The sequence below is a fragment of the Coffea eugenioides genome, chromosome 10, assembly GCF_003713205.1.
Source record: "Coffea eugenioides isolate CCC68of chromosome 10, Ceug_1.0, whole genome shotgun sequence".
In the NCBI taxonomy this organism is placed as follows: Eukaryota; Viridiplantae; Streptophyta; class Magnoliopsida; order Gentianales; family Rubiaceae; genus Coffea; species Coffea eugenioides.
The window spans coordinates 4,222,353-4,246,668 of record NC_040044.1 but is presented as its reverse complement, the minus strand read 5'-3'; the positions used below and the strand labels follow the sequence as shown (position 1 = coordinate 4,246,668).

The 24,316-nt window shown below is 38.2% G+C and overlaps 4 protein-coding genes across 4 annotated transcripts; 2 read left to right on the top strand and 2 right to left on the bottom strand.

The window, feature by feature from the left end:
• The first annotated feature begins 7,692 nt into the window (after positions 1-7,692).
• LOC113748772 (probable carbohydrate esterase At4g34215) lies at positions 7,693-10,142 on the top strand. Its single transcript, XM_027292320.1, has 4 exons — positions 7,693-7,837; positions 8,540-9,141; positions 9,254-9,458; positions 9,908-10,142. Exons 2-4 carry the CDS (start codon positions 8,542-8,544, stop codon positions 9,925-9,927), a joined length of 825 nt encoding a protein of 274 aa, XP_027148121.1. The 5' UTR covers positions 7,693-7,837; positions 8,540-8,541; the 3' UTR covers positions 9,928-10,142.
• Positions 10,143-10,644: 502 nt separating this feature from the next.
• On the bottom strand, positions 10,645-13,238 carry LOC113748771 (putative receptor protein kinase ZmPK1). Its single transcript, XM_027292319.1, has one exon. It carries the CDS (start codon positions 13,142-13,144, stop codon positions 10,754-10,756), a length of 2,391 nt encoding a protein of 796 aa, XP_027148120.1. The 5' UTR covers positions 13,145-13,238; the 3' UTR covers positions 10,645-10,753.
• Positions 13,239-14,726: 1,488 nt separating this feature from the next.
• Positions 14,727-16,562, top strand: LOC113749728 (probable carbohydrate esterase At4g34215). Its single transcript, XM_027293555.1, has 2 exons — positions 14,727-15,632; positions 16,171-16,562. Exons 1-2 carry the CDS (start codon positions 15,027-15,029, stop codon positions 16,444-16,446), a joined length of 882 nt encoding a protein of 293 aa, XP_027149356.1. The 5' UTR covers positions 14,727-15,026; the 3' UTR covers positions 16,447-16,562.
• A 4,357-nt stretch (positions 16,563-20,919) lies between these two features.
• Positions 20,920-23,115, bottom strand: LOC113748904 (probable isoaspartyl peptidase/L-asparaginase 2). Its single transcript, XM_027292496.1, has 4 exons — positions 22,814-23,115; positions 22,218-22,451; positions 21,767-21,853; positions 20,920-21,658 (listed from the first exon to the last, which is right to left on the bottom strand). The coding sequence occupies exons 1-4, from the start codon at positions 22,973-22,975 to the stop codon at positions 21,164-21,166; spliced, it is 978 nt and encodes a 325-aa protein (XP_027148297.1). The 5' UTR covers positions 22,976-23,115; the 3' UTR covers positions 20,920-21,163.
• Between the last annotated feature and the right edge of the window lie 1,201 nt (positions 23,116-24,316).

The following is a 24,316-nucleotide window of genomic DNA, read 5'->3' as shown; positions in this document are numbered from 1 at the left end:
AATACTCCCTCCGTCCCACTTTGATAGTCCTGTTTTTCTTTTTCGTCTGTCTCAAATTGTAGTTCACGTTCCAATTGAAGAATGTAGTTGTATTTTAATTTTTCTAAAATATCCTTATTCAATGTAAGTTGTTGTTATTATAAACCTACCCCATTTAATGAGAGTTGATTCTTTTTTTACCATCAATTCAAGTTCCCATGAAGTTGTACTCTAATTAATGTGAGTGCATTTTAGGAAAATAGCTACCTAAATTGATTGTTTCAACAAAGTTAACTACTTTTTATTAAATTGTGTGAAAAAAGAACTATAGCTATCAAAGTGGGACGGAGGAAGTATAAAGAAAATGCGTGACGCAGTTAAATTACACCGGTTTCGTGACCGTGGAAGTCAGATACTCAAAGCCTTCCAATTTTCAAAGGAAAAAGGAAAAGCAGCCGAAAATATCTTCCGACCAGGAGGTTAGGTGTGCAACTTTAGACAACATTAACTAAAACTTTTGACGCTAATACACTGCTTTAATTGTTTTAAATAGACATATTGGAGTGACCGGGGGGGGGGGGGGGGGGAAAAGAAATAGAGAGAAATGGAAAACCGTCTTGATTCGCTTAACTTGAATGGGAGGGATAATGGAGGAGATGTCAGGCTTTATTGCAGTAGCTTTTTAGCTTTGCCATTCTTGCTTTTTAGGCAACAAGTAAGTACAAGTAAAGAACATCTGTGGTACCAGCATTAATTAATCAACATATTCCGAATAAAGATGGCATTGTAATTTGTGGGAATCATTCGTCCGGGCTTTTGGTGAATAGTTAATACACCATTTGGATGAATGATCCACGTGGTGGGGAAAAGCCCGAGGGGAAGAGGATGCTTCCCCTCGTCTCCTCCGCTTCTTTTTTTTCAAGGAAAGTGACAAAAACCAACGTATTCTCTTCTGGATTCAACTTGTAGACTAAGAAGATTAGGGACTGTGGCTGATAATTAAAAGATTGTCAAACTTCGAAAGCTAATATATATATAGGAGCAATATAATATCAAAAGATCTTGTACGATCTCAAAAGCCCGAAAATGTTAGCCTGGATCATTCGATTGTTTCGAAGCACATCCATTGAATTGAATCTCATACCAGTAAAAAGAGAAATCCCAGCAACTATCAATTCTGTTTTCATTAAAGCTTTTTGATCAATGCAGCTGGCCGCATCGTACAGATGAGGACCACAAGATCACTGTCAAGATGCAGCACTACCAAGTACCATCATTTGTAACGGATAAACAAACCTCATAGCCACAGGTGACAAATTCAATTCACCTTCAAGAATCAAAGACCCAGCCAGTGCTTTCATTTTTTGGGAGCATTGATGCCACTGAATTTTTGTTTTTTGTTTTTTGTTTTTGGATTTCTCTTCCTTGGAAAATTGATACATGTAGTTCCTGCTGATCACATTCACAGGATCACAGTTGGAAAAATGGATTTAATAGACATCTTTACGTGAAGACAGCATCATGGTTCCGGGTCAGTCACTGTGATGTTTTAAAGCCAGATTACATTCCGTTGGTTCTACATTCAAATCCAATGCTACCTCAACGTTCAGGGATTCCTTTTTTTCTTTTTTCTGGGCATCGTTTGTTTTCCAAAGCTGCTTTTAGGGTCCGTTTGTTTCGGGCGAAAATGTTTTCCAGGAAAATATTTTCCTAATTTCCCGTGTTTGGTTGCACAAAAGTTACTGAAAACATTTTCCTATGTAAAATATTTTCACTCATCTTATGGAAAACAACTTCCCTTCCAAACTTATTGAAGTTGTTTTCCGAAATGCATGCATCCCGCCTGTAGTATGTTTCCAAACTTACTGAAAACATCTTGTAGTATGTTCTTTTTTTTTTTTAGTGTAAACAGGAGGACTCGAACCCAAAATCTCTTCCTTACACTCCCCCCCGTACCAACCCAACCCAACCCTCCCCCTAGTATATTCAAAATTAAAAAAAAACCTCATCCTGCTCATCCTATGCTAATAATTAATTATGTATAATAGGGACATTCTTTTCTAGAGAAACTTTCAGCAGTGAGAGTGCAAGATATATGTCACAATAAGCATTGCATGTGATTGATATTTGACGCTAAATGGCCAGTAATTTGTTTATTGCTTAAGGAGATTTTTTTTATTCATATATACATTTCTCCAAGATTTTTTAAAATTAAACAATGAGATAAATTTTCTTATTTTGCATGGGAAGAAGTATGTAGTTATAATGTGTAGAAAGTAAACATAGAGATAAAAGTGAAAATATTTCAAAAGTTAAACAAACACCAGAAAAATGAAGTAAGAAAATATTTTCAATAAGCTAACCAAACACCTGAAAATGATGAAAGGGAAATGATTTTCATGAAAAATTACTTCCACGGAAAATATTTTCCCAAGGAAAACATTTTACTTCCAACCAAACAGACCCTTAATTCAGTGCAGCAAAACTACATTCAAGATTTGCAACTGTCAATAATATTGAAATGTTTTTGCAAACTACATTCAACTGCCGTAGTTCCTGTTCTTCACAGAAGCACCCTCCTGAGCCTTAAACATAGTTGTCAAAATCGCGATCCGGATCGTAGGATCGTACGATCCTACGATCCGGATAACCAAAATCGATCCGGATCGTATGCAGAGTCGCAAATCATATTAATTTTTTGCAGGATCGTATAGAATCGTAGCAGGATCGTGTAGGATCGTGCAGGATCGTTCAGGATCGTATAGGATCGTAGGATCGTAGGATCGTACGATCCTACAATTTTTTGTAAATTTGTGAAATACGAAGCTCCATTTTGCAAATAAATGAAAATATTTGTGGTATATTTGTAATTTATCAAAGAATTGCAACCTTTAATTGCAATTAAGAGCTTTTGGTAGGATCTTACGATTCTACGATCCGATCCTACGATCCGATCCTGTGAAACTAAAATCGATCCTACGTAGGATCCCGATTTTACAAACCTTGGCCTTAAAGCCCTCCAGCCATGCATTGCGTTGGTGAAAGAGAAAAGCGAGAAAAAGAAATAAAGCGATAAATACTAACAAAACAAAAAAAGAGAGAGAGAGAGAGAGAGTTTACAAAAAAAAAAAAAAAAACGTGCATGCTTGAGAATCAGTAACCAACTGGAGTAATTATTCATCAGGATTTCACACACACACACACACGAGATAATTCTGCCTGTCTCTCTCTTGAATTATTGGGTACAGTACAACAGTTAACAGCATGGCTTGGAAAGTACCACTCCAATACTATATGGCGCCGAATTTCCGCTCCAACGGACAGTTGTGATGGTGGGACCCGAGAGGAAACACGTGTATTAAGGGCTGATGACTAAACGCCCGACATGTTACAGCTTAATCATAAGATATCTATCTTGCCACGTCGGAAGTTTGTTAAGTGGGATCTGCAGCGTCCATTGTCCGTTTCTGAGTGATGTGTGCAAAACTTTAACGGGCCTAACTGCAACTTTTGAAATTTTCACACATCTCCGCGGTCCCCCAAGTCCCAGGTCATTAGTTTTTGCCAGCTATAATCCACTTCTTTCACGAGTCTCCATACAAAAAAAAATCATCTTTGCTGCTTTATGTCTGTTCTGTACTTCCGTTCTTTACTGGACTCTCTCTATTAGTGGTAGTTGTGAACCTAAGTTGGCTCTGCTCGGTTGATAAATTTATTCACGAAAAATGCTGAAATTTTTTTTTTTTTGTGACAAATTCCTTTTCAAATAAAGCAATATATGTTCTGACTTGCAGAGTAATGACCGAAGGATAGATTCGAATAAAAAAAAATTACTAGTAGCTGTTTTGGAAGAGCTGCTATAGTAATATGCAATTTGCTCTTTGCTGTTGTTGCTGTTGATGATATAATAGTTTAAAATTTGATATGATTAGTGGCAGAAAAATAGGAATTATCCAATTTATTTTTCTCTTACCAAGATTATATTTGGATTAAAAAAAAATTGTCATCTTTATAAGAATTACGTCCGTATTAAGGTCTGAATTATGACGATTATTTCTTTTCCTTTTTTTTTTTTTTTTTGTAATGTCTTTTCCTTTCTATGACGCGGGAATTCGTAATTTTATCAAAGCTTATCATGGAAGGTGGGGTGGCACCATCCTATGATTGCTACATGCTAGTCGTAGCGTATTTCTGTGACTCTTTATTGGATGCACCTTATCAAATTGTTATAAAAGCTCATCCCACGAATAAACCTAGCGTTCAATTTACCCCATTTTTTAAAAAAATTTTGTGAAGGAAACCCAATCATCTTTTTTTTTTTTAATTTCTTTTTCTGGAAAATAAAAACTTACAAGTTGTCTCCTTTGATCTTTTTGATCATGATTTAGTACGTGGAAAATACTCGTAGTTGATAGTGATCTGGATTAGAAGAAAGAAGGAAAATGATTGAGAAAGTTCAAAGGGATGAGGAAGGGGGTATTGGGACCATAAATTACCCAGCAGAACTTTGCTTTAAGAAGTGGACTTCAGTCTTTCATTTAACCAATTTTATTAAGAAGAGTAATTAATAAGTGGAGGTAGTTTCCAAAATGTTAACAATAATATAAATTAAACCAATATTGAGAAGACCTTCTTTATTTTTATTTTTTTTGGTACATCGGAGGGAGAAGGCCTTCGATCATTTGCTTCTTGTCTTCTCCTTCTAGACTGAAGTTTCTATGTAACTAAACAGGTTGGATTTTGTTTCTTCAATTCAAAGCAACTAAAACGGTGGACAAAACGAAAACCGTTTTCATTTTCCAATTTTCATTCTGTTTAAGCGGTCAAACTTGCGACGAAAATATTAAATAGACGGGAAAGAAGAAAGTTCATTCTCACACCAACTAACAAAAAATATCACGCCACCAGTTGTTTCCATAACAGCTTTGACTAAAAAAAAAAAAACAGTAACAGCTGTTTTAGGACTTCAGCAGTTCTTTCCAAGCAGTTTCTCGTACACAAATTGCAACCACTTCTCGTGAATCACCCCAAAAACCAAAAAACAAAAAAAAAACCGACACCAAACTAAGAAAATCTTTGACTTCGGAGACAGATTTTGTAAACAGCGCTCAAAATAAAGAACTTTGACTCAAAATATTTTTCCTGTTGCATATTTGAATGATATTTCTTAAAAACATATTCCTACGTTTTTTTTTGGCCTGCGCCGGCGGAGCGATAATATAAATGTATTTTACTTCATATATATCAAATCAGTACAGTATTTTTTTTTTTTTATAAATAATCCAGAAAAATGGAATCCAAAATGAACTAATCTAAATGCAAATGCAAATTGCTTCACCATTTAGAAGGTATAATTAAGGAATGATATTTTAAAAAAAAAAAAAAAAGTACGAGGTGGGACCTTAATATGCATACACTACTGTGTTTTGTCCTGATATCTTAGCTAAGATTTTACAAACTAATAATGCAACCACTAACCACCCATTTTGGATGAGTTGTATTTCAATAGCAGAGTACTATCAATTATGAATAGCAGCTGAGCGAACCAAAAGAAAGACAGATGAGATAGAGAGGATAAGTATCGTGAAAGTCGTGGTTCTCGTGTTACAATTACTTTTCCAAATTACCCGTACTGCTAATTGAAAAAGACCAGAGGGACCCTTTTGGATTTGACTACTTATTAAATTAACAGACCAAAACAAAAGGGCCAAGGAAGAGGGTCTCGTACATGAAGAAGACTCCGCCGCTGCCGGAGGAGCCTACTCATCCGACTTGATGGTCTCTGTCTCCACTTTTTCTCATTCCGCTCTCTTTCATTGCATTAAAAAAATCGCATCTGCTTTAGTTTATACGCTTTGGGGTCAAGAAGTGGATTACAACTAACCAAGAGTTCAAGTTGGATTTTGACAAATAAATTGTAAATTAAGCCAATGATTTGTCTAAAAGTCTAAAACAAACAAACAAACAAAAAGTAAACTTGCAATCTAGCTGTATATTTTTATCGTTTCATTATACCCACGCTACGCATCTTCATTAATCCTTGAGGGATACTCAATTAGAATAGCTAGCGAACCCTTCTAGAATTAAGTTTTGTTTTGTATCTTTTTGATTGGATTTGGACAGGTCATGTCAAATAAGGGTCAATGGATTTGATTGAAACCAAATGCTAACAGTAACTTGTGTTGGGATGATGGGTTGACCCTGTGGATATCTACGACCATCCATCCATCCATCCAAGGGTAAGTAAGTAAACGTGTCGGAATTAATTCTTGAAGGTAGACGTGCTTGACTGGGTCAAAATTGGCTCTCTTCAAAATCATTATTATCGTGCTTTTGCTTTCGAGGGCCGACAATAATGATACCTAACCTAAGTTACGAAGACAAAAATAAAAAAATGAACGTTGTGCTGTTACTTGTGCATGCAAAAAATTCCTTCTTTCGAAATAATTAGTGTGCTTAGCGTGAGATTGTGAAACTTCCAATCCAGATGTGACAATGTGCAAAGCTTCAAATTTCAACCCAGAAAAAAGTCTAATCCAGATGATTTCCCCTTCAGGCTGATGAGCCCCAGGAAAGAATTTTAAAAGGGCTAATATCATTTACGGGTTGAAGTTTTTTTAATTAAAGATATCCTGGATACGAGTCGTCTCTTGTATTCAACTAAATCTTGCCAGGGCGATAGACAAGAAAATCTGTTGTCTTTGACAATCGTAAATTCAAACAAAAAAGAAAAGAACCAAATATATGCTGTACAGAAAAAAAAAGAGGTCAATAATATTGTTGAGACTTGGGAGGGCTGCTCCTTTCCACCTGGATCTTGCAACTTGCCAAACACTAAGAAGGAAATGATGGCACAAGCAATATTATGAGCAATAGAAAAGAAACATGTTGATAGACTAAATATATTATGACGAGTGGAGGCCTAATGGCATTCAGATTTCGGGGATTAAGTCCTAATTAAGCAATGGTTTTATTATTAGAGAGTTTGGGGGGAGGCAAGACTGAAGAAGAAGAACACGTTGACTTTCTCATTTATTTCCAATTAATGCAGCCATCAATCAGCCATGATGCAGGTTGACGTGGTTTTTTCCTGTCCAATTAGCTGCTTAATCAAACTCTGTTTAATCAGAATCGCAAATCGGGCCCTAAAATCTACTACGGCCCTGATATTCGGTTGGACTTTCACTTTATGGAATTCGTTTGGCCTGTGGAGTCGTGCGGCTTGTGACAAAATGTTTTCCCACTTTCGGGCCACAATATTCCATCGCTTGCGACTGCTGTCAAACCTGGCGGCTACCCTTTTTTTTTTTTTTTTTGTCATTTTTTGGTTCCTTTTTCTGTTTTAATAATTCCTTCACTCCATCTTCCTTGTCTATTTTGTTTCTCTTGAAACATTGGGACCCTACACCTTCTCAAATTTTCCATGAACTAATTAACCGCTTTTGTTTCTTTCAGAAGTTCAAGAACCAGGCAAAACTAGTTGGAGGACTCGTGCATAGACTTTTTTTTTTTGGGGTCATGAATATGATGTCCTTTTTATCTCATTGCCATCAAAAATATTATGAGTTGGCTTGATTGAGCTCTGAGCTTCATATACCATTCTGAGACCATAAATGCTCGAGCTCGGCTCAATTCAGATGCACCCTACTTACAAACACAGGGGAAAAAAGTAAAGAAAAAAAAAAGGCCATAGCGAATTGGTCATATCCTCTCTCTCCCTCTCTCCAGCTATAAATGTACTGTGTGAAAGTTAAATAGAACTGGGCTCGTATCCTTTCTGGATCAACTGGTTAAACAGAATTTTGGAGTTAAAGTTTGACGACTCTGAAACATGGGCCATGAAGCCTGACAACCAGAGGTATTTTGTATAGCAGGGGAATGGGCTAAGATTAGTGTTTGACTTTTGATCTGCAATTGGCATTCTTTTGCACTTGGTTGTATCCAAAATAGTCTTCGACTTTCTTTTTTCTTTTTTTTTCGGGTTTTCATTCAAATCTTGTTGCTGTTGCTTTTGTTAACTTGTTGGGGACTGTAACGCAGATGATTCCTTTTTCAAAAAAAAAAAAAAAAAAAACTGGATGATTCACGTGCGTGTTGGGATTACTAAAATAACCGAGTCAACCCCACCACAAATTCAATTCAAAATATTAATTAAGTTGGATCTTCGCTATAATTGTTCGTAGAGGACTTAGCTTTTGGTTTTTGGATATAATATAATCGTACCACAAGGAACACATTATTACAACTTTTTTCTCTCTTGGTATGTGGAAAAGAGGGAAAAAAAAAAAAATGCACGCTTATAATTGTTGTAACGCGCTCCTTCCAAATGACAATAGCTTAATTTTCCCGTTTGATGAGCCAACATGGTCATAAATGTGGGGCTTTGCTGCATCATCCTGAATATAAAAAAACTACATCAGCCAGCTTAGGAAAGACCTGAATAAATGTGTTTCCAATTTTGAATTTGGATCAGCATTAAGTTATTGATTATTCTAACACCAACAGCTTTGTATAAGGAGGCAGTTTTCCCTAACTAATTTGATACAGCATTGCTCTGCAGAAATGACGATTGAATTTCTCTTTCTGCTTTCGGCCTATGTAAGCTTTATGAGTGGCAATGCCCAGGCGACTGATGGTTATGCTACAGATTCACCAAAGAACGTATTCATCTTAGCCGGACAAAGCAACATGGCTGGCAGAGGAGGAGTGATTGATGGCATCTGGGATGGGATTATTCCTCCTGAATGTAAATCCAATCCGTTCATTCGACGACTTAGTGCAAACCTGTCGTGGGAGGAGGCAACAGAGCCCTTGCACAGAGACATCGATGTGAATAAAACTTGTGGGATTGGACCAGGTATGGCATTTGCTAATTCAGTCTTACAAGGGGACCCCAGCTCGGGGTCTATTGGCCTGGTCCCTTGTGCCGTTGGAGGGACGAATATAAGCCAATGGGCTCGCGGCACCGACCTGTATAACCAGCTTATCAGGAGGGCTAGAGCGGCCGTTCAAAGTGGTGGAATAATCAGGGCTCTGTTGTGGTATCAAGGCGAGAGTGACACCGTCAGTTTCGAAGACGCCAGACGTTACAAGAGCAATTTGCAGAGGTTTTTAACGGATGTTCGCTCTGGTTTGCAATCCCCTATCCTCCCCGTGTTTCAGGTCATTCTTTCCAGCCTTTTAAACTTCTATTTGATGCTTCAGAGAGTTCAATGTTTCGATCAAATTCTGTTTTCTTGATTCAGGACTGAATTTGTTCGACTGATTTTCACAGGTTGCATTGGCATCCGGTGAAGGACCATACGTTGAGATTGTGAGACAGGCTCAGTTGGGAACTGAGCTTCCAAACGTGCGATGTGTAGATGCAAAGGGTTTAGAGCTGCAGCCGGATAATTTACACCTCACTGCTCAGGCTCAGGTCCAGCTAGGGGAGATGTTGGCTGATGCGTTTTTCCAGACTCTGCCTTATCCTCTTCCCAGTAATGCTCACAGAGGACTACATTAGTTTTGTTACCAATTTTGCTCTTAGCCCTTCAGGCATCCACATTGGAAATGGATTAACCGTTAAGTTAGATAGAACATGAATTGACTAATTGAATTATACATGTAGCAACTAATGGAGTCCAAAAAATGGACAATATTTGTTAAAAAGTTTTTGGAACCAGACCTCAGTAGCATACTACACAAATACTACAAAATTAAAAGACACTAAGCTATTGAAATTCAGTTTTTAGTCTTATTATGTAATTCCAAATTCAATATGTTTTAGCTCTTTGGTTCTGTTAGGAGCAGTTGATTTGTCGTAATCAAACATCAGCAAAGTTTCCTTAGAATATGGAATACCAAACGTTACACAAAGAAATGAATAGGAATTGATTCCATATAACAAAGCTTTAAACGTTATTAAATTGAAATCTCTATTTTGTAGGAAACAGTACAAAAGCTTGAATGACAAAGATGATGACCAAACCAGCTGCATTTTGACGTCCGGTCCAGTTGAAAAGACTCGCATCATTTCACCAAGCTAGAGCTCCACTTGAAGATCACCAATTTGTTATCAAGGCAGAAAAGCTGGTCTCCGATTTTCTCCTGTTTTCTTTGCCGTTCTCTATGATTTTCTGTACGTTTAGCTGATTTTGTTAAAAATTGCTTGCTTAAATGAGTCGGACCATTTGATAATAAAAGCAAATTCGCATCTTTATCTGTGACTTTTTTCCTCTTTTCCTTTCCATGGTTAAGGAGAACAAATCTTTGACGAAATCACTAACAAAGCAAATATACGATTGCAAATATAGTGCAGTTACCATTAAACGGTTATGAATTATAACAACTGTATATTTGCTTTCTTTGAGTAAATACTGAACCGGTGAACCAGTTGTACTTTCAAATTTCAATGAGACAGCTTTTTCTCCAATAAATGTTCATTACCGTTCAATTCATCTTTTGGTTTCAGGTTGTGGAACATGTTTCCTGAATAACATTTACATAAAATATCAATGCCAGGTATTGATTAGTCCATGGGATTAGATGACAAAAATTCCCCATTTCCAAGCTGCGAATATTTGTTCGCAGCAATGAATGCTGTGGGGGCAAAGCAATTAAAACACCTATGTAATCAAATGATCCAAAAAAAAAAAAATGAAAAAAGAAAAAGGGTGGATTTCAATAAAACCAGAGACATATAACTATTGATTAGGACATACAACATTTACAAGATTTCTTGAAAAAAATTGAATTTCAGATTTCTGGAACATCATAAGGAGCTATAGGCTTACTAGAACATTACTGCTCCTTCACTCTCTTGATGAAGCAGAATGTCCACCACCTCCCTCATTGTTGGCCTGGCATCTATGTCCTCCTCTGCACACTTCAGAGCAACTTTAACCAAAATTTCCATCCGCTCCATATCAAATTCACCATCCAGGGCAGGGTCAACAATTCCCATAACAGATGTAGGTGATCCTCTTCCATCAGCTTCCTGCATTTTCCCCTTCACCCAACTCACAAGCCTTCTCGGCTCAACCGCGCTGCCGTCATCATTAGAATTTCCACCTGTAGGTCTCCTTCCAGTTATTAGTTCCAACACAACAATTCCGTAGCTATAGACATCAACCTTAGAAGTGATTGGAAGGTTGAAAGCCCATTCGGGTGCCATGTAACCTCTAGTTCCCCTAATCTTGGAAAATTGTAGATTGTCGATACCACTTCTGTTCAGCAGTTTAGAGAGCCCAAAGTCTGCTACCTTTGGCTGATAACCAGAGTTCAAAAGTATGTTTTCAGGCTTCACATCACAATGCAAAACCCACTCAAGGCACTCTTCGTGCAGGTAAGCAAGTCCCCTGGCTGTACCTAGAGCAATTTCATATCTCTTCTTCCAATCAAGTTTATCAGAATACAAACTGTTTGCTAGAGTCCCGTGTTCCATGTATTCATACACCAAAAGCCTGTGCTTCCCCTCGGCACAATAGCCCCATATTTCTATCAAATTCATATGGTTGAGCCTCCCAATGGTGCTTATCTCTGCAAGAAATTCAGCTTCTCCTTGGATTGCTTCCTTTAGATACTTGATTGCAGCAACTCGATTATCCGACAACATGCCTTTGTATACAACACCACCCCCTCCTTGTCCTATTTCTTCGCTGAAGTTCCTTGTTGCCTTCTTCAGCTCGGCATAACTGAATTTCCTAAATCCCGTTGCAACCTGAAGGTAGCTCTGTATCTTTGCACTAGACCGTCTTTGGGTTTTGAAGAAGTAAGTGAATAAACAGATTATCTCGAAAGCTCCAATAGCCAGAGTACACCACAGAAAAGACTTCACCCAATCTTGGTTTTTTCTTTCATAAGTCCTGTCCAACGGCGTAATCTGGGCACTGCATTGCAAATTTAGATCTCGGCTAGGCTTAATCGTATTCAGATTTATTGTGGGTGCTCTTATGTACATGGGATCTGGAAAATCACCCGAACGATATCCATTGAATAAAATAGTCTTGGGCTTACAACTATAGTAACCATTTACTAAGTCAAACGTATATTGAAATCCTTTGCATTCACAATAACTCAAGCATAAGTTTTTACAACTCTCGAAGGTGTAATTAGTGAACGAGCCAAGATCGTAGCCATTATATTGGACATTGAGCAATTGGACAAAACCTGATGAAACAGTGTCATTGCACGAGAGCTTGAAATCCGGCTCACACCCATTAGACCAATCCGTCAAATTGTTCATCTTATATCCAGGTAGACAAGTGCATTTCCTCTCACTGTCAGGAGCAGAGCTACATATGCTGTTGGCGCCACAAATGCCAGGAATACTGCATGGTTCAGAGCTTTGTTGCCATGTAACCTGCCAGCTCTGAGTGGCCTTATCTAGACTATAGACCCGAAGGTTGCCATCAACATCCATTACCAATCTTCTCTGAAGTCTAACACCACAATCAGAAGTATTAAACTGAAGTGTATCAGATGACAAGAAGTAGCCTGATGAGTTTAACATGGCAACTTTACTACTGTTGTAGGTGGACCTGCCTGCGGTCCAGATAACAAGCGTTGGATCAGGCCAGAAAACATTAGTTATTTCAGGACCCTCGTACCGGAGATGCAGGACATTATCGCTACCGAAATATAACTTGTAAAAACCAGAGGAATAATTAGTTTTGCTTCTGGAGGAAACAAGAATTGAGTTTCTGGTAAACAGTTGCTCGGGAAGGAGAGTATCTGTAGGGGAATCAAAACTTTGCCAAAGATTTTGGCCATCAGAAGTGCTCAGAATAAGGTTACCATTATCATGAAGTTCCAATTGAACAGAAGAGCTTGATTCTGTAGCACTTGACCAAACAAGAAGCTGTCCCGCATCAGTCAACTCAAGATTGCCTGAATTTTGTAGAATCAGCTTGGTGTGTTGTCCGTTAACCGGCTGATCTCGATTGGCCATCCAAACTGTTGTGTGATTATCATCATATCGCTCAGCGAACCATATAGAAAAGCAGTAAGAATTTTCACCGACGCTGAAAAATCCAGCGGCGAAAATGGCATCTGGGGTCGAAACAAGAAAATCCCGAGTCGAAAGCGATGAGCCCTTTGTTAAACTTGTATAGGTTCTCGAGAAAGATGGAAGTGGCAACGACAGGAGTAATGAAGAAAGGAGAAATCGAAGCAGGATAGCCATGGCATGAGCAACAACTGCGACTGCTCCAATTAATGATCCACCTGAATTCGGTTTGAATAAATCTATATGTAGTCATTCTCTGACTTCGTATAAGTTCATAATTAAAAAATAATTGAAACTGCCGTTGACTACAGGATTCTTCAGCAGCCTCATGGCGTTGTGGAAATAAAAATGATTTTTTTTTTTCCCTTCCGGGGGAGTGTGTAGTGAGAGTTATGCTTATAAAGTGTTTGACCAAAAAGGAAGGTTAAATAATTTTTGCCAGGTGATAACTCATCTTTCACTACCCCTGTCAGATCAGAAGGAAAAAGTTAAGGTTAAACTTAAAATTACCATGGGCTAAAAAGTTAAGGCTAAAAGATAACCATCCAAAACAAAACTTACAAGTCTTCTTTTATATATATTCAAAATATATATTCTAACAGCGTTATGAAGTAGTTTCTGAGTCATAATTTCAGCCATATATTTCTCATTTCGTTTTTATTTGTGAAGTAGCTGTCTTTTCCCTGAATTGGACCACAAGTTTTTGCTGATATGATCGAACAGCGTTATGTTTCTTGAGGCCTACCGGCAGAATGAATGGGCCTCCTAGAGTACCATTGAGGCCACCCACAATTGAATTTAGTACTGCCAGTTTCTAGGCCTCCAGAACTTGGATACAATTTAGTACAATTAAGGCCCTTCACTGCACTATCCTCAGAAGGGCCCCTAATTTCTGTGCCTACAAGTAATGGGTGGTCATCCGATCCGAGTGCTTTATGCCTTGATTATCGCTCGTTCTTCATCCTAAGAAAGTCAGCATAGAACTTGGAAGGACTCAAAGGATGCCCCAGTCAATAAGTTAGAATTCGATCAAGAATATCAAATCCTGACTGACTGACCTTGGTTTAGTTTCTCAGTTTCCACACGGCTTGAATAACATGTAATATCTCAAATTAGTCTAAATCATACATATAAAGAGAACTCAGTTCATTCAAAGTCTCTATACGCCTTTAGTGGGAGGCTAAGAAATAAAAGTACATCTATATATTTTCGTGTAATGAACTTTCAAATAGTTTTTCAAAACTATACATAAAGATGCCTTGATCCTGAGCACAATATAGGTGACACGAAATTCTTTTTCTCTGCTATTATATATATTGACTTGAGTAGCAAGCAATTCTTAAAGCAAAAAGCTATCGACTCTCGAGCAGTTGAGATCTTAGAGATTATGTAAGGGAGGTTTAACTTCATTCTTAAAAACATAACCAATCACTATGCATAATATATGCATCAAAGTCAAATCCGTATGTGTATTGCTTCTACCAAAATAACATATTCCTATCAAATTTAGGCATCTCTTTAGATCTCTGCATGCAATGCATTATTAATTTCTGCCCCACAACGACCTAGTCAGTGACTACCGCGTTTGGAGATCATTGTTCCTCTTCACATTTGATTTGACTAACAACATTGGAACCATTAGAAAATTAAGGCATTAGCAAAAATCAAATTTTTTTAGAGAAAAAGAAAGTTTGAATACTTTTGATTCTATTTATCAACGCAGAGATTGGGACAAGGCGTGTATGTTAGAACTAAAGGGTTTCTTTTAAGAGCGAAATCTTCTTTGTAAAAAGTGATCCATCCTTTCTTACCATTTAGTAAATCAACATATGTTGGCGTGGAAATCGTCGGATGTGTACGCGGCAATTCTTAGCAACTCAACGATTACTAACCTGTAATCAAAGTTTGCGAGCGAAGAAGTTATAGTCCGTCACTATTTAATATCATCAGGCCTGCTTATTATATTCTTGCTTCCAAAGTGGTCCAACTAGCTCTGAATTCCATACGGGCAGCATAAGGTTTGTCTGGATTGGGTGCTGCATCATCTATCAATAAAGGGATGTTTGCCTTTCTTTGGCTAATGCTTCTAGCCTACGCCTGGTTGGTGAGCCCTGTGAATTCCAACAATGTATACTCTCCTCCTCCTTCACAAGTCCAGAGCATATTCCTGCTGGCCGGGCAAAGCAACATGTCCGGCAGAGGCGGCGTAATCAATCGCACCTGGGATGGTGTCATCCCATTTCAGTCCCAATCAAAAACACCAAGCATTCTCCGGCTGAGTGCCGTCCAGACTTGGGTGCAAGCTCAGGACCCCTTGCACAAGGATATAGATGTGAACAACACTTGTGGGGTTGGGCCGGGGATGGCGTTTGCAAATTCTGTTATGAGTAAGGACTCGAGTATTGGGGCCATTGGTTTGGTCCCTTGTGCCATTGGAGGTACAAAGATCAGTGAGTGGGGCCGTGGCAGAGAGCTGTACAACCGGCTGATTAGGAGGGCGGAGGCCGCCTTGCAAGGTGGCGGGATTATCAGAGCACTTCTGTGGTATCAAGGAGAAAGCGACACAATTGAGCATGAAGATGCCAAATTATACAAGATCAGGTTGGAGAGATTGTTCACCCATCTGCGTGCTGATCTACAGTTGCCTGCACTTCCTGTGATCCAGGTAAGAAGAATTAACTTAGGAATGGGGAACTGTCGTGATCAGTGCCAGCCATTGCTGATAATATCATAATTCATTGTTTATTACACCCCAAAAAAAAAAAACCACCAGCGTCTTCGAGATGAAAACAAAGGTCCTATGCACCAAAGACTTTGATGTTTATTAATTGACCACTCTACATTATTCACAAGCTAAATTCCAAGGAGAAAACACATTTGTACATATCACATGAATGAAGTAAACTAAGGTCCATTATTAACGTATAGTGTATAGTTTAAAAACTCAAAAAAGGTGTTCCTACATTAATAACGTATAGTGTATAGTTTAATAACTCAAAAAAGGTGTTCCTACATTAATAAGACAGACACCTCGTGGCTGGCCGGCCGGTCGGCGAAACATATCCAAAATTAATTTGGTTGGTTGTTCTGCATGTGCATTTTATCTACTCCATCATCATAGAATTTGTCTTCTTTTGCGTCGTTGGATTCAGTGGCCATTAATGCATTGGGGTTGAGTTTGTTCGGTGGTTTGTGGGATGTAGGTGGCATTGGCATCAGGACAAGGACCATACGTGGATGTTGTGAGGAAAGCTCAGTTCGAGGTTGACCTCCCAAATGTGAAAACGGTGGATGCCTATGGGCTACCCATGGAGCCGGATTCCTTGCACCTCAGCACTTCAGCACAGGTCCGGCTTGGGGAGATGTTGGCCGATACCTTTCTTCAGTCTGTGCCTCTGCTGCCCGTTCACGTTCAGAGTAGTGCCTGCAAAACATGTCAAAATTTTGTTTTGGACACTTTTCTTAGGCCATTTAGGTAAAGTCTTTGAATCATGGGTAAAATGCATAATATATCCAGCCTCATTGATCACACTTCATCAATCTATTGCAAAATGCATGTATTTAATTCAATGAATCCAGCATGGTATTTAATTTCTTCTTCTTTTTTTAAACTTGTAAGAACCCAAAAATTAATATCTTTATAACACCGACAGATATCTTATTTGAATTGTTACTTTAAATTCTGTTGGGCGTTCGAAAGTTGAAATGAAAAGCCTCATCGGCTCTTCCAATTTTAGTTAGGTAAGGAATTCCATGAAGGCCATGACCAAGAAAGGAACAGAATGATCTTTTCTAAGCATGAAATTCGTCGTAAGCGTAAGCAAGAAGGCCGGTCAAGCCCACATTCTACCGGAGAACAGAATGTATCCTGCTTCCTTGCACAAGTCTAAATCCTGAGAGGTATAAGATGTACCAAGTAACCAGGAAACGAAAACCTTTCGCAAATTTTCAGACGGGTTTCATTGGTATTTCAACTTTGTAGAAGTAGATTTTCCCGTTTTAGACTTCATTTCAGTATCTTGTTTATTTGTATAACAAATTAAAAGCCAAAAGTAGATTTTTCTTTTTAGGCTTTTCCAAAATCAAATGCAAGCAGAATTTGTTGGATGTATCATATATATTGGAGATTAGTAAAAGCTGCTTTTATAGATTTTTTTTTCATACCAAAAAATAACTGTTTACTGTGCATGCCTGCTCTAACAATATGTCTCCGAGCAGTATCAAAAAAATAGTTTTGAAATTTTTGTTTGGAATTTCATGGTTGATAATGATCATGACGAATGCTCCTGTACAAAGAAACCAAGCCGATACCAAATGGTCCTAATCAAAAAGCACGAATTCTTGTTAGCTGGGGAAAGTAACATGGCTGGCCGTGGAGGGGTGGACAAACACATTTGGGATGGTTTTATCCCTCAAGAATGTTATCCTGATCCAGCAATTCTTCGGTTAAATGCAGGACTTTCGTGGGAGGATGCATATGAGCCACTGCACTGGTATATTGATGCCAACAACACTTGTGGGATTGGACCAGGACTGGCTTTTGGTAATCGCCTACTGCAAAAGGCTGAGTCCAACTTTTGAGGCCATAGGTTTGGTACCCTGTGCTGTGGGAGGAAGTATTATTAAGAGTATCTAATTTTTCCTCAGATAAAAAATTATGATTTCAAGGGTAGTTGTGTCAATTAATTAATTAATTACACGCCTTCCTATTTTAAAATATGAACTTAAATTATGTTAGTAATTAGCCAATTGAAATTAATTACCAAATAACTAACCACCAAATCATAAATTTCCTTTACAAAACTAATTTTCATGAATAATATTTTTACCAAAATACCATAATTTTGATCACTTGCACACATCTAGAATGCGTCTTATGCACTAATATTCATTGACTTTTCTTTTTCTTTACTTACAATTGATCATTGATTCATTTTGCATACTCTCAAAACATTAAGTTTAAAAAAATTACTCAAGGTTTGGGGATTGCATCGCATATTTCATGAATTTTCACAAAAATTTATCTACACAAATTGTGGCATGCGTCTAGGTAGTTAGTGTATACACGATTAATTTAATTTGGATTAATCCTTTTTTATACCATCCATCCAATATTTTGGAGCATCACTTAGTGTTGTTAATATACATTTTTCATCTTTTAAATTCCTTTTGTATCTTTCTATTAAGAGTATTTAATTTTTCCTCACATATATAAAAAATTATGGTTTCTTTAGTAATTTTGTTAATTAATTATTTACCAATTACTGGCCTCCTTTCTTTTTTTTAAGTACTTCATTTGTGAAATTTCAATTAATGTTAGTAATTACTCCCTCCGTCCCATTGATAGTGTCATACTTTCCTTTTTTATCCGTCCCAAAATAATTGTCACTTACTAAAATTGGCAATGAAAGTTTTCACACATTTCCGCTCCATACCCTTCAATGTGACAGCCTTTTCTTACCTTTTAGTGGGCCCAATGTGACACATTTCTGTTCACTTACCAAGTACCAACACTACACTCAATAGTTCGTGACTCTCACGTGAAATGGTAATAGCAATCGTGCATGACACTTTCCTTCAAAGTAGTGTGGAGACATTTAAATCTTTTGGGTCCCGCATGTCTTATCACAACTTATGCCCCTTTTATCATTCACCCACGTTATGAATATATTGAAAGTCAAGGGGCATTGCCGGAACTTAAATGCAAATCATTTAAAAGTCTTGCACTGTTGATAATAATTACAATTCCCGAAATGCGACACACTTTCTTGAACGGAGGGAGTAGCAAATAAGTAAAGACCGTACAAAAATCACCATCTCATAAAAATCCTTTACGAAATAAATTTCAAATTGAAAAACCAAATTTTCATTAAAAAATATACTTTTAAATGACCATAAAATTAATTACTTGTACATACATAAGGAAACTTAAGGCAACAGTGGTACGAATTTAAGTGATTCTTTGACTTTTGTTCTTTTATTTATTTATTGCTTAAGTTTATCAATCATTGATCCATTTTCACTCTCTCATAATATTAAGTTTAAAAAAATGAGCATCTATAGTCTCACTAATTTATCTAATGACCCAACCAATATAGATTGATATTTACTGTCCACTACTTCAGATAATATAACCTTTGATGGTTACCTTTGGACCCCAAATAAATAGACAAAGATGCCTATGCTAAGTTGTCATCTTAGCAATGGTTTTGCCTACCCATGCATAGTTGATCCGACTTTTCACCATAAAAGCAACCCCCTCATCATCGTAACTCATTGCCAACTAAATTCGTCAGGCCTAAAAGCACAAACACGAGGAGCGCGATCTTTCTTTGTCAATTGAAATGGTTGACATTACATTCAAACTGATTAGGGACCAAGCACGAGGAGCGCGGCCTTTCTTTGTCAATTGAAATGGTTGACATTACATTCAAACCGATTAGGGACCAAGCTGTGTCGCTGAATGAAAGATTCAAATCAATGCTGGAATACTGCCGTTGGTGGCTTGTCTGAGGTCCTATAGTGGGCTTACTAGCTGGTGGATGGGCCAAACATATTCCTTTCCTGCACTAAAACATATTCCTTGTTTGAATTACCATTTTTTCATTAAAAAAATACTAGATTTTTCGTAAAAATATTTTTAATGAAAGCAATGAAAGCAAATATTTTTGCAATGTGTGTGTTTAAGAGAAATAGAAAATAATGACACAATTTAGAGATGGAGGTTAAGTGTGCATATTTGTGCGGGAGAGTATATGTTTGCATGCGTGTGTGTCTGAACCAACAAAGAAAACAAATGTATATTTTGTCCGAGAACATGTACGAGAGCGTGTTATATGTATGACAATTATAATATGTGTAAGGGAAAATGACATGTTTCATCCCTCACATTTCACAAAAATATTCTTTTTGTCCCTCACTTTTAAAATGAAGCATTGTCCTCCGCCGCCGCCGCTTGCAATTTCCTTACTACTTTCTTTATTGCTCCTATATAATAATGCCATGTTATATTATATCATACATGCGTGTTCCTGTTCTTGCAGCCGTGGAGGATTTAAAAGATGAGAATGCCCACCATTCAGTTACGTGTCAAGACCTTGGTGTTTTTCTGTCTGCCAACCAACTACACTAAGCCACCGCTGCATTACGTGGCGGTATCAGTAGAAAGTCTTGCCCACCCCAGGTTTTCTGTTTGTCTGATCAATCATGATAATGATTGCAATTTAGCGCATTAGATTCATTTAATCACGTTATATATAACTCAAGAGTCAAATAGGTTTTGGGATTCTTCATTAATCGAACCAAGACTTTGCAACCACTCTTGAATCAAAAGCCTGACGCATGGATTCTTCAAAGGTATGCAATGACTTTTGTTTCAGTTTCCATATTTCCATGCGAACCAATTTCTTGTAGCCTAAACAAATTTCCATGTGCCGGCACCGATGATAAGCCAGGTATCCGCCAAGGAAACCATTTTGGGCAAAACCGCAGGCACCAACAATGAGAAGAATAAGTGAAATGCAATTATCAGTATGGGAGATTGCCAAGATAGATATGAGCGCGCAAATTGGCTTGCCAACACAACCGAAAGCCCTTGTATCAGGCTATGTTCACCTCTAATAACTGCTAGTTTTTCAGCGAAATGAAAAGGGGGTTGTGACTTCTTTTTCACAAAAATCTGATCCTCCTGGCTCTAAGCTCAAAGCTCACGCTCGTCAGACAGATTGCTCAAGGATGCTTCCTTTCCTTGACGGTAGAAAAAAGCAGTGACAGTGAGAACTGTTGTTGTGCAAAAAATTCAGGCCTTGATGCAGAACTTAAAATGTCACAATCTATGTGGGGCTGCAGAACTCGTTCTCAAATTTCACCATCTGCTCCATGAGTTTATATCAGTGTCTGACAGATGATTGTCAATATCAATGTTCAACTGGTGGTGTTGAAGCAACTGATTGTAACGCAAAAAACGAGACAGATTGAGGCCTTAAATGATTAATAAAAGATTCACTACCATTACCGATCATCAGCCCAGATAACCCATTTTGTAATAGTTAAAATCCTACTCAAGATCAACAGTCATTGCAAATTATTCACCCATAATTTGCATTGCATGATCTTTTTATTCTGACGACAAAAGCTTCAGAACAACCAAAGCAACAGCAATCATCATCAAATTCTAAATTGTCAAAAAAATATTTACTACCATATACCAACTTTCATGAAACCATCTTCAGTAGCACACCCCCTAAACATTCCATTCGTATTGAACCCACACGCCACCTCCCCGGTTTTGGACACCGCAATCAAACCAGCCTTCCCTTCGTCCAGCCTTTTGTTGATCACATAATCCACCGCATCTTGGAGGCTGAGCTCCTTGTACTCCATCAGAGCTGCCACGTCACGAGCGAGGGTCCCGCGTATGATGGCCTCGCCTTCTCCGGTGCAAGAGACCCCGCATAGGTCACATGCGTAGGTCCCAGCTCCAATCAAGGGGGAGTCACCAATGCGACCGGTCATCTTGTTCATGAGGCCCCCGGTTGAGGTGGCGGCTGCGCACCTGCCTTGGCCGTCTACCACCACGCACCCCACCGTCTCCGGCGCGTATACGCTGATTGGCAGTCCATTCATTAGGATTGGGCTCTCAGCAGCTGCGCCGCAGGACTCCAGTCCAACAATTGGGATCCTATAATCGTACTGTCCCAAATCATAGGCAAAACCTTGAACTATTAGTACCGTGAATCTAATTGTTTGAATTAATAATAATTAAACTGTATACATTGTTTGTTTGTTGGGGCGACGTACCAAAATAGAATTAGCTTCTTTGGCTAATTTGAGCATGCCCACATTGTCTTCGGTGATGAAATATTCATTGTCCACCATCTCTACTCCCTGACGAAATGAACCCACATTTGGAGGGAAAAAAAATCAGCGGGCTGACAAAATAGAGCAAGTCACGAGACGAGATCTACTGTAGATTCCAAACCCCCGCCAAAAAAAATAGCATTCTAAAACTTTCATATTCTATGGCTTCCACTAAACTAGACAGCTAAACAAAAACTGACTTTGCTAACGTGCCACATATGAATCTACCAAGAATCTAAGTAGATTCCCTGCAACAAAATTAAATAAATAAAGAATTTCTTGTGGGACTGTTTGTTGGATGCAAGAAAACGACAACGGACTACATGTCATGACCCTCACGTGACAAATGATTAAAAAGTAACAACGTTAATTGTATATTCTGTCATCGTACCTGTTGTTTGGCAAATTCTTCAGCCCCAGAGAAGGCAAGATAGGAATGGGGAGACTTGTCCATGACAAGGCGAGCGAGAGAAATGGGATTCTTGACGGTGGTGACGCCGGAAACGGCGCCGCATCGTCTTTTCGGTCCATCCATGATGCTGGCTTCCATCTCAACCGTTCCATTCTCAGTCAGTGCAGATCCACGGCCAGAGTTGAACAAAGGATCCGATTCCAGTGCTCTAACCTGTACGCGTAACCGCACGCATGCAAATTACGGCAAAAGTAAAGGTCAAGAAACACCGCCTAAAATCGTGGTTCCCTAACCAAAACAAGAGCTAAATAAAAATAAAACCACCCCTTACTAACACTCTATTGAAATTAATTAATGTTTTAACAAAAATTTAGGAGTGAAAATTGTGTTAAAATGATGAAGTTTTGCTAGAGCTGAACAATCCTGGACAGCATTTGTATCCCTTTCTCGTAGAAATTGATACGTTTTTCTTACGGTATCGGTTTAACGAGCATGAAATATATGGCAAAGAAGAATAAACAAATAACTAAAAAAAGGAAAAAAAAAATGGGAAGAGAATAGAATGGGGTGCATACCACGAGTTCGACGACGTCGATGGCGGGGAGGGAGGAGCGAAGAGCAGAGATGCCGAGATTAAGGCAACGAGTGAGGAGCTGTTTTGCTTCTTCTTGACGTTGGGGTGGGAGGTTGGGGTCCACCCCAGCGCCGCCGTGCACCGCTATAGCCCAACCACCCATTTTCTGCGTCTCTCACACTCTCTCCTCTTGATCCCCTCCGCCGTCTGTTTTGCTCTACTGCAACTGCTTCAGAAGGAAGGAAGGAAGGAGAGTGCCAAATGAAAACAATGCACGCCCTCACACAGAAAGGTGGCAGAGGTCCCCGTTGGAATTTATAGGCGGTTCCGGAATTTTGAACCAACTCTTAATCGAATTTGATTCTTTGAACCAATTGACTGAGATTCCGAAATAGCCCTCCTTCGACTCCCGGGGGCAGGTAATATGTACACGTGCATTTCGCTTAGCTGGAGGTAGGTTCCCCATAATATAACTTTTCTTCTTTTTCCTTTTTGTTTCCCATGTAAAGTAATTAAGCTAATTAATACTTAAGTATGTCGGATAAAATTGAAATCTCGTAAAATTAAAATTTAAAAATTAAAATTTTAAATCTGAATTGGTTAAATTATTAAATATCAGTTATATATATCCCTTATGTGTATCAGTGTAGCCGCAGCAGCCATGTTTGAATGATAGAGGGAAAAAATTACTTTGCTTCTTAGTCATTCTCTTGTGATTTCCTGCGGATTTATGACTCGTTATTTGATTTCGGTCCATCACTTTCAAATACACGGTACAAATTATTTTTTTTTCGGTGAGCTAAACGACACAAATCTTGGTTGTCACGTTATAAATTTTTAACTTGGTGATCAAATGATGATAGTCAATGAAAAGGTTGTTTGGCACACGACTGTCTACCACAGCCCAGCACCTCTTGCCTTTTTAAGACACTACGGCATGAGGGCTACTAAGATTCTTTGGTGTAATATCTTTCCTTTTTAACTTGGTAAATATCTTGTCCAGTATGCAAGGCAATCAATACTAAGCATAGGAAAATGATTCCACATCAGATAAAAAAGAATGGATTATTAATATTATATATATTATCAAAATGTACACTATTACCATTAAATATATGACGCATGTGAAAAAATTTGAATTTGAAATTTAAAATTTGTTCATGTGTCATATATATATATCCAATCGTGGCTAAAAATTACTCTAAAAAAGTAGTAAGCATTTTCTATTTGCGTTGCAATAAGCAAATTTGAAACTTCGTCCCAAACACCCTCCATTGTGACTTACAAATGTCAAATCCCTATTCTTTTTCCGGCTTGTAAATTTTGCTCCAAATGTAACAAGTTTCCTCTTGAGTTTCGTCATATCTACCGGATGGCCTCTTGTCATTTAATTGCATTTCTTTTAGGAAATTATTCAAACCAAAAGGCTAAAACGAGGCTAGCTCTAATTCAATCACGTTTAGTATGATATTGAGAGGACAAAATTAAGATAAGTAACATTATT